Below are 10,116 nucleotides of genomic sequence, written 5' to 3'. Positions count from 1 at the left end.
AAAACCAGAAGTATCCCTAATGAATATAAATGGAAAAATTCTCTACAAAATATTAGCAAACTGAATTCAAGAACACAAAAAGAATTATATTATACACCATCAGGTGGGATTCATCTCTGGGATGCAAGGATGGTTCAATATATGCCAATCAACAAATATATCACATTAATACAATGAAAGATAGGGGTACCTGGGTGGCTCAGGACATGATCCCAGAGTCCTGGGATCGTGCCCCACGTGGGGGAAGTCTGCTTCTCCATCTGACACCCCGGTGTTCTCCTGCAGACCTGTCCAATCCAACTGCCAGCCTCCCAGGTGTCCCTTCAAAGTGACTCCTGTCCTAAGGCACGGTGGAAATAAGTTCATGCACCAACATGCCTACAGTTCCTGCAGCTGAGCCTCTCAGCTGACTGCATGGAGCAAGCCTTGGCTGTTGGTGTCAGAAAAATCACAAATAACCTTTGTGAGGCAGACAGGCTAAGTGTAGACAGCTGGATTGTCAGTCCTGTCCACTAATGAAACCCACTACTGCTGCAGAGGCCTCTCAACAGCGGGCAGTAAACTCTGAGGATGCCACAGCAGGCAGTGCAGCTAAGGGAAGCTAGCGGAGCTGAAGGCAATGGCAGCTCAGCCACAACACAGCCCACAAAGGGGACACCTGTTGAGCACCTGGTTCTGGTTACCATGGTGGGGGGTGGGGGGACTGCACTACAGGCCACAAGACCTTTTCTACACAAGGCCACTATTTTCAAGACCAGGAGATATAGTGGATTTACCTAATACACAAAACACAGACAACGAGGAGACAAGGATATGTCCCAAATCAAAGAATAAGACAAAATCACAGTAATAGAGCTAAATAAAACAGATAATACGCTTGATAAACAATTCAAAGTAATGGTCATAAAGATTCTCACTGGACCTGAGAAAACACGGCTGTGACATCATCAAGTATAATAGTATTCACATCATGGAGTGCCAGAGAGAGAGAGAGAGAAAAGACAGAAAACTCATTTGAAGAAAAAAACAGCTGAAGACTTCACCACTTAGGGGAAGGAAACAAACACCCAGGTTCAGAAAGCAAAGAGAGCCCCCAACAAGGTGAACACAAGGAGGTCCACACTGAAACACATGATAATTAAAATGGCAAAAAGTGATGATAAAGACACAATTTTATTTTATTTTATTTTTAAATTTTATTTATTTATTCATGAGAGCCAGAAAGAGAGAGAGAGAGAGAGAGAGGCAGGCAGAGAGAGAAGCAGGCTCCATGCAGGGAGCCTGATGTTGGACTTGATCCCAGGACTCCAAGATCATGCCCTGGGCTGAAGGCAGATGCTCAACTGCTGAGCCACCCAGGGATCCCGATAAAGATACAATTTTAAAAGCAGAGAAACAAAGCAAGTTACACGGAAAATCCCATAAAGCTATGAGCTGATTTTTCAGCAGAAACTATGCAGGCCTGGGCAGCCCGGGTGGCTCAGCGGTTTAGCACCGCCTTCAGCCCAGGGTGGGATCCTGGAGACCTGGGATCAAGTCCCATGTCAGGCTCCCTGCATGGGTCCTGCTTCTCCCTCTGCCTGTGTCTCTGCCTTTCTCTTTTCCTATGTCTCTCATGAATAAATAAATAAATAAAATCTTAAAAAAAAAAAAAAGAAACTATGCAGGCCAGAAGAAAGTGGCATGATATATTATTCAAAGGGCTAAAAGGAAAAAAAACAAGAATACTTCACTTAGCAAGGTTATTGCTCAGAAATGAAGGAGAGATTAAGCTTCCCAGACAAACAAAAGTTAAACTGGCCTGATAAGAAACGTTAAGGGGGATTCTTTAATTGGAAAAAGGCCATAACTAGAAGACAATTATGAAAGGAAAAAATGTCACAACTAAAAACAAACATACAATAAAGGTAGTAGGTTTATCCCTTTTAAAACCCATATGGAAGTTAAAACACAAAAGTAGTAAAATCAATTATATCTACAAAATCAGCCAAAGCATACGCAAAATAAAAAGATGTAAAATATGATATTATATACATAAAATGTGAAGGGAGAGTAAAAATTTAGAGCTTTTAGAATGTGTTCAAACTTAATATAGACTGCAATATATATAAGATGTTATACATGAATCCAGTGGTAATCACAACTCAAAAACCTGTAAGAGGGCAGCCCGGGTGGCTCAGCAGTTTAGTGCTGCCTTCGGCCCAGGGTGTGATCCTAGAGGCCCAGGACTGAGTCCCACGTCCGGCTCCCTGCACGTCCGGGAGCCTGCTTCTCCCTCTGCCTGTGTGTCTGCCTCTCTCTGTGTGTCCCTCATGAATAACTAAATAAAATCTTTAAAAAAAAGAGGGAACAGGGATCCCTGGGTGGCACAGCGGTTTGGCGCCTGCCTTTGGCCCAGGGCGCGATCCTGGAGACCCGGGATCGAATCCCACATCGGGCTCCCGGTGCATGGAGCCTGCTTCTCCCTCTGCCTGTGTCTCTGCCTCTCTCTCTCTCTCTCTCTGTGACTATCATAAATAAATTAAAAAAAAAAAAAAAAAGAGGGAACAGATTGGTGGTTGCCAGAGGGAGGGATGGGATGGGCGAAGGGGGTCAAAAATTACAAACCTGCAGTTAAAAGTCACTGTGGGTGTAACGTACGACACGGTGACTATAGTTAATAGGACTGTGCGTCATATTTAAAGGCTGCCAAGAAAGCAGACCTTAAAAATGATTATGTATAGTGATGTATGTTAACCAAGACTTACCATTTTTGCAATACACACAAATATCCAATCATAATGCTATACGCCGGAAATAAAAAATGTCATGTCAATCATACCTCAAAGAAAAAAAAAAAAGAAAGAAAGAAAGAAAAAGCCCAGCAACTCTCAATACGAATCCAACACCGATTTTATTAAGTTTCAAAAGATACAAAGTGGCAATGCAGCACCTAGACAAGAGAGGTTGCTTCAACTCATCTTTGGTATCTTAAGGGCACTTTCGAGGCATTTCCACCCAAACACGGAGTGCCTTCGTTATACCAACTGTCACGGAAAGCTCCCCTTCCTTCCCAGTAGATCCCTAATATGTAGGTCCCTAACAGTACTCACCCGCGGCGCTGTGCAAGGATGCGGGGAATCCCGGCAGGCCGCGGCTCAGCGCCCTGGGCACGGAAGGCGCTCGGCTGCTGCTGCTGCTGCTGCTGCTGCTGCAAGCTTCTCTTTTCCTCCTGCAGCTTTTTCTCTGAGACGTTGTCCTAAGCACCTGAGACCTCCCGGCAGACAGCTGCTGAGCTCCAGGTGCTCACAGCCCGCGGGGGAAGCCTGGTGACGTCATCAAACGTCCAAATAGCGTGACCCCGGATACACTACCTGGGGTGAACTCTATTTACTCAGGTCACTTTTTCCTAAAAGTATTTTTACTGTCTCAGGAGCCCCGAGTTTTACCCCAACCAAGAGAATTCGCAGCCGCAGGTGCCTGATAACCTCTTGACCCCACTCACCAACGAGTCACGCTATGTGCGCAGGCGCGTTCTCGCCCCGCCTCTTCCGCCAGTAGCGGGCGTCGATTGGTCCGTGGGATTCGTATAAGACGCTGCGCGCAGGCGCGGGATCTCCTTTCCTCAGCTGCCGCTAAGGTGCTCGGTTCTTCCGAGGAAGCTAAGGCCGCGTTGGGGTGAGGCCCTCACTTCAGCCGGCGACTAGCACCGCGCTCGGCACGCGCCCTCGCCATGGCCTCCGTCTCGGAGCTCGCCTGCATCTACTCGGCCCTCATCCTGCACGACGACGAGGTGACGGTCACGGTGAGTGCGGGCCCGGGCGGGCGTCGGCCTGTGGCCGGCCGCTTTCCGTGCGCTGTCGGGGCGCCCTGCTAGGCCCTTCCGGCCGAAGCCGCGGCCATCGGCGTCCCGGCGGCGGTGCGGGCGGGCCCACGTGCGTGCGTGCCCACGTGCGTGTGTGCGTGCTTACGTGCGTGCGGGCCCACGTGCGTGCGGGCGGGCCGTGCGGGCGGGCCCACGTGCGGGCGGGCAGACCGGTTTGTCCGGACGGCATCCCAGGGCCGGGATGCGGGATGCGGATGGAGCGCACGTCAGCTTGCTGCACCTGCCGCCCCGCGAGGTGACCGGCACGCGTCTCCGGTGATCGTAAGGGTCCTGAGAAATTTTTCGTTTTAAATAAACATACGCGAAATACAGACACAGTATTTGGTGCGGTTAAACGTGGTTTCTGGACACACGTTTTGAGTGATTTACTTTCAGTTGCAGTGGTTTGGAGACGTTTCCGAAAACTGCGCTTTGCTTGCTCATGGAATGCGGGTTTTTCTGTTTTTGTTTTTGTTTTTTAATTTTTTTAAATTATTTTTTTAGGAGGATAAGATCAATGCCCTCATTAAAGCAGCGGGTGTGAATGTTGAGCCTTTCTGGCCGGGTTTGTTTGCAAAGGTAAGGAAATGGCAGCAGAGTGATTTGGAGAAGCAGATTTGGGGAGATCAGGGATTTACAAAGTCAGGTGTCCTTGTAACACGAGAGCGGCTCATAGTTCCATATCTAGAGTCTAAAATTTGTCTTTAACTTCCTTTTTTTTTTTTTTTTAAGATTTATTTATGAGAGATGCAGAGAGAGAGAGAGAGGCAGAAACAGGCAGAGGGAGAAGCAGGCTCCATGCAGGGAGCCCAATGTGGGACTCGGCCCCAGTCTCCAGGGTCACGCCCTGGGCCGAAGGCAGGGCCTAAACCGCTGAGCTACCCCACACGTCCCCCTCTTTTCCTTCTTGTTTGCAGTCTGGTTTCTTTTTCTTTCTGTTCTGAAATCATGACACACACACATGTATGTACATGCATACATAAATGTTATACACCCACCGGATGACTCCTTAAGAGTCACCCAGGAGGTAATACTGCCCGTGCCCTTCCATTTTTCTTTTTAAATACATAACAATTTTATTGATCCATCAGAAAAAAATAAAAGCTACAGTGCCAACTTGCGTCCCCACTCGGGCTAAATTAGCCCTTAAGCACAGATTATGATTCTTAAGTGCTGGTTCTTCTCAATGTCCAAAGTTAATTTTTAATCAAGGATTTCTCCTGGAAATAAGATTTTATTTTATTTTTTTTATTTTTTATTTTTTTAAATTAATTTTTATTGGTGTTCAATTTACCAACATACAGAAACACACCCAGTGCTCATCCCGTCAAGTGTCCGCCTCAGTGCCCGTCACCCATTCCCCTCCAACACCTGCCCTCCTCCCCTTCCACCACCCCTAGTTCGTTTCCCAGAGTTAGGAGTCTTTATGTTCTGTCTCCCTTCCTGACATTTCCCAACATTTCTTCTCCCTTCCTTTATATTCCCCTTCACTATTATTCATATTCCCCAAATGAATGAGAACATACACTGTCCTTCTCTGATAAGATTTTAAATCATCATTTTTCATTCGCATTAGGATAACCATTGAGATCGGCGTCCTGTATCATATGTAAGAAGAGGAATATTGTGTGAGAGCTATGACTCCATTAGTTCATGGTTAATTTGTGCAACAATGAAATGGTAAAAATAGCAGTGACAGGCCCCAGAGATGAGTGTCCAACCGCCCTACAGAGACGTGGTCATGAATTGGTGTGAACCAGGGGCAGAGCCGTCCCTTATAAAATTGTCAAACTCTTTAACCTCATGAACATTTAGATCTCAGAACCGGGTTTCATGGAAATTGGATGTAGTGGCCCTTATTTTGACCATTGACTGTTGGGATATAAAAAGATCAATGAAGACAAGATTCCTACACAAGGAACTTGGTATTATTTTCTATTATATATGTTACTTAGTCTCTGGCAGGAGGCAATTAGCTTTGTCTCTTAAGGTTGTGTCCTCCAAAGAGCTTTGAATGATTGAAAACATTGTAGTTTCAATAAAGGTACTCCTCTTTAATAAAGTCCCTGGACTTCGCAGTCTGAAAAATTGAATTCACTCTTAAGATGTGGAACTGAAAGAATCTTGGTTTGAGTATTTAAGGAAGCTTGAGTTTTTTGCCAACAACTGAAGCCAGCATTTTGCGGCCAGTTTTTCTCCTCTATAAAAGGAAGGAATTCAGTTATTCTGTAAGATTTAAAGCTTGAGTAGGTTTTCTTGTGATTAGTTTTTAATATAGCTCTGTGTCCCTAAGTCCTAGGAAATCTCAGTAGCAGACAAAATGTCACTGGCAGATGCAGCAAAGGAGAAGGATGGGCAATATAGTGTTGGGGATTGATTGCTGTCAGTTCAAAAGGGAGGTTCCTTTGGAGGTGGGAGGTTTGTAACAACAAAGGGCCAGAACTGAGTGTGATCTGTTTGCACGTGTGTTGCAGGCCCTGGCCAACGTGAACATTGGGAGCCTCATCTGCAATGTAGGAGCTGGTGGACCTGCCCCAGCAGCTGGCGCTGCGCCAGCGGGAGGTCCTGCTCCTTCCACCGCTGCTGCCCCAGGTAGAAAACTTTTTTGGTATTGGAGGGAGGAGCGTGGAGATTAAGAGCAATCCTGCCTATAATACTTAGTTTGCTAAAAGAGTAGACGATAGAAATCCTAAAACTAGGGACATAGTTGGAAGTCCTCGGGTATTTTTGACCATGTAAATTGAAGGCCTGGAGCTCGTTGGAGTTTATAATACTGACAAGGTGTGTTACTGTTTTTATTTTTTAGCTGAGGAGAAAAAAGTGGAAGCCAAGAAAGAAGAATCTGAGGAGTCTGATGATGACATGGGCTTTGGTCTCTTTGACTAAATTTTTATAAGCTGCTCAATAAAAAGCTGAACTCCTGGTTGCTGTCGGTTTTTCAGTTGTTTGAGGATGTTCTGCGTAAGGATGATCTCATTTCTGCAACACTAGTTTTTAGCCTTTATTGGTATGACACCAACTGGGTTTTCCCCCCTGCCACCACCTCATGGTGAGGAACAGTACACCAGCCAGGTGCTGCACCAAGAATGTACCTAATACTGCCTCTAGAACTGCATGGAGAGGTAGGAGAAGGGCAGATGCCTTGTCAGGGTCACCTTGAGTTCATGATAACCAGGTCTGTCCCTTTTGACAGGAATAAGAGTCAGTGATAGTGGTGGTACAATCAAGGCCTCTTAAAAAACTCCCAAGTATAGGGGATCCCTGGGTGGCTCAGCGGTTGAGCATCTGCCTTCGGCCCAGGGTGTGATCCTGGAGTCCTGGGATCGAGTCCCACATCGGGCTCCCTGCATGGAGCCTGCTTCTCCCTCTGCCTGTGTCTGTCTCTGTGTGTCTCCAGAATAAATAGATAAAATCTTAAAAATCCCAAGTATAATTCTGGCTACAAATTTTTGAGCTATGCTGAACCATCTGAAGTGGAATACTGATATATCCCTGGGTTTATAATTCAGCAATACTGTGAAGGAGTAGTGGAAATTCAGGTTTGAGTCCCCATTTATAGAGACTAAAACCCTAGTTCAAACCTGTATTTTGACTTAAGTAGGGTTTAGGGAAGGGGGTGGCTGAGCACTGGTGTGGAGACTGGTTCACTTTGAAATGTCAGAGGACACCTATTTGGATTTATAAAATAGTCCTCAGAGCACCTATTCAGTGCCAGGCATCTGAACATCTAACCCTTTCCTCTGTCTCCCAGTTTTAAGAGAGACCAGGAGTTGATGAAAAGACTTAGTAGGCCCAACTGTCCTCCAGTGAAAGATGTAGAAGACCATTAGCGTTAAGTTACACCACCACATGGGTAAGTAGCTGGTGTACCTTATAAAATTGAACACCTAATCCAGCTGTTCTGTTCCTATAGTTACCCAAGAGGAAGTATGGACATCTGGGTGCATCTCTGGGAATGTTAAAAGCAGTGCTTGAAAGATAGCAAAAACCTCAAATATCCATCAACCAGAAAACAAGTGATCTCAAATTATCAGCAGTGAAAGTGAGCTATGGATATAGAAGAATTCTTAAGGTTTAGATGTTACTGGTATTCAAGTTTTGGAGTTTTCATGTATTACGATCCTTTGAGCATGTGAGGAATGGGTCATAAAGTGATTGTGGGGGTTCCCAGATGGTTAGGTAGAGCATGCAGCTCTGATCTTGGAGTTAGAGTTTTAAGCCCCACGTTGGGTGAAGAGCTTAAGTACTTAATTTTCCTCCATCAGCTAACAGTGCTGTGCTGATCTCAAGCATGTCCTGTCCTCTGCACGACAATCCCATGGTAAGACCATGTCATGGGTCAGAGGTTAACTTGAGGGAAAGGCTAGTAAATGAGTGGAAGGATTCAGACAGGCTCCGACTGCTACTCTCCCCGTGCCTCTGCTTCTTTCTCCTGTCCTGTGTCAGTCTAAGGACAACACCTGCCTCACTGGGTTCTAGAGATCTGAGATGACAGGAATTGCGCTTGGTGAGCACTGAAGTGTCAGAAGGGAATATGGACACTTAGCCAAGGAAATATTTTGAATGGATTAAAGAACACTTAAGATAAAGGAAAACTGGATCTAGAACGGCTGAAAATTAAGTGGTAAATTGGGATATAAGTATCAAGTTCAGTTATCCAAACTATACAGTGAACATGTTTTCTGTAATACTCAAGTAGTAACATGGCCTCATGGGTGGGTCTAGCTTTTGAAAAGAAATCTTTTAATGTAAAAATCTAAATACAGCTAAATACCTTTATAAAGAATGATATTCAAACAAGGAGATCCACTTACATGTGTAGAGATGCTAACATATTCACTTGATTTTGAATTATAAAGTCTGCCCAGGAGACCCTGGGTGGCCTAGTCGTTGAGCATCTGCCTTTGGCTGAGGTTGTGATCCTGGAGTCCTGGGATCGAGTCCTGCATCGGGTTCCCCATAGGGAGCCTGCTTCTCCCTCTGCCTATGTCTCTGCCTCTCTCTCTATCTATCTATATATATAGAAAGTCCGCCCAGTTATACTCCCCTTTTAGTTTCCCTGACTCTTAATTTCCTCTTTGCAAAATGGGGATAATACCTAGTTTAAACTGGGGGATGAATTTGCCCATCAATGTTTGCTGGTATGCAGATGTTATTTCCCTTCTGTGTAAGGTACAAAAAACACAGCTGGTATCCCTGGTTCTCAGAATCCCATGGTCCAGCAAGCCTAAGCCTGTGCCCTTCAAACCTCCTCCCTGCCAGTCATTTGCAATCAGGCAGCAGCTTTGGTTTCTCATGACTGGTTTCACACTACTGATTGTTCACCAAACATACTTGCTTTTTTTTTTTTTTTTTTTTTTTTTAAAGATTTTATTTACAGAGAGGCAAGAGACACACAGGCAGAGGGAGAAGCAGGCTCCATGTAGGGAGCTCCATGTGAGACTTGATCCTGGGTCTCCAGGATCATGCCCTGGGCTGAAGGCAGCGTTAAACTGCTGAGCCACGGGGCTGCCCCATACTTGCTATTTTGTTTAAAAAGTTCCATTGTTCCTAAGATTCCAAAGGTTCAACTCTCCTTTGGCCACTGAGGGCATACCCAGGTCCATGGCTGGCTCACCCATCCCTTTTTATAATCTTGCATCAGCAAGGAGCCAGGATTAGGTGTAGGGGAGAATTTTAGGAACAGACTTGCTCACTACAAACCATCTAAGAACAATGATTTTTAAAACAATCCATTTTGTCACCAAATGTTGCACAATGGGATAAAAAAAAAAAAAATCCAAAGCTCCTGTCAACTGTTACACTTTTTTTTTCTTCTAAAAATGAGAGAACTACACATGAAATTCTAAAACCACCTTTTGGAAAAGAGAAACACTCTAATTAAAGTGAAAGAATTCAAAATATTTATGCAACAAAACAACTTGGAATATTGCTACAAATTCAAATAAAATATGTCAAATCCTTCCTCCCCATAATTTGAAAGAACAGATACAGTAAAGTTCTGAGGGAACAGCGGGAGCCAGGTGTTCATTGGCTTGGTTGAACAGTGCTTTATAGTTTAGAAGTGACCTTGATGGTTTTCCCATTCTGAACTTTACCATGTCAGGAGAACTTAATTCACCGTTTGTACACCAGACTTGCTCGGAGAGTTTGGCTGGTTTGCGCAGCTAACGTAAGGCAAAGCTAGGCCTGCCACCTCGGTCATCTCCAGTAGCTCTACCACCACACAGCATCCCCTCCACATGCACTTTAAGGTACAGTGATGAGCCTTT

At 45.1% G+C, this 10,116-nt stretch overlaps 1 protein-coding gene across 1 annotated transcript; it reads left to right on the top strand.

The window, feature by feature from the left end:
• The first annotated feature begins 3,593 nt into the window (after window positions 1–3,593).
• RPLP1 (ribosomal protein lateral stalk subunit P1) lies at window positions 3,594–6,766 on the top strand. Its single transcript, XM_041746610.1, has 4 exons — window positions 3,594–3,784; window positions 4,349–4,423; window positions 6,319–6,436; window positions 6,651–6,766. Exons 1-4 carry the CDS (start codon window positions 3,713–3,715, stop codon window positions 6,728–6,730), a joined length of 345 nt encoding a protein of 114 aa, XP_041602544.1. The 5' UTR covers window positions 3,594–3,712; the 3' UTR covers window positions 6,731–6,766.
• The last annotated feature ends 3,350 nt before the right edge of the window (window positions 6,767–10,116 follow it).

The sequence above is a fragment of the Vulpes lagopus genome, chromosome 2 (genome assembly GCF_018345385.1).
Source record: "Vulpes lagopus strain Blue_001 chromosome 2, ASM1834538v1, whole genome shotgun sequence".
Taxonomy (NCBI): Eukaryota; Metazoa; Chordata; class Mammalia; order Carnivora; family Canidae; genus Vulpes; species Vulpes lagopus.
Note: the sequence above shows the minus strand (reverse complement) of the source record. Positions and strands in the feature narration are given on the sequence as shown.

Bases quoted from the DNA above. Each gene is read 5' to 3' on its own strand.
- RPLP1 (XM_041746610.1), top strand. From the start codon at position 3,713: ATGGCCTCCGTCTCGGAGCTCGCCTGCATCTACTCGGCCCTCATCCTG. The intron at 4,424-6,318 runs GTAAGGAAATGG...CGTGTGTTGCAG, and splicing joins GGCCGGGTTTGTTTGCAAAG to GCCCTGGCCAACGTGAACAT. The intron at 6,437-6,650 runs GTAGAAAACTTT...TTTATTTTTTAG, and splicing joins TTCCACCGCTGCTGCCCCAG to CTGAGGAGAAAAAAGTGGAA.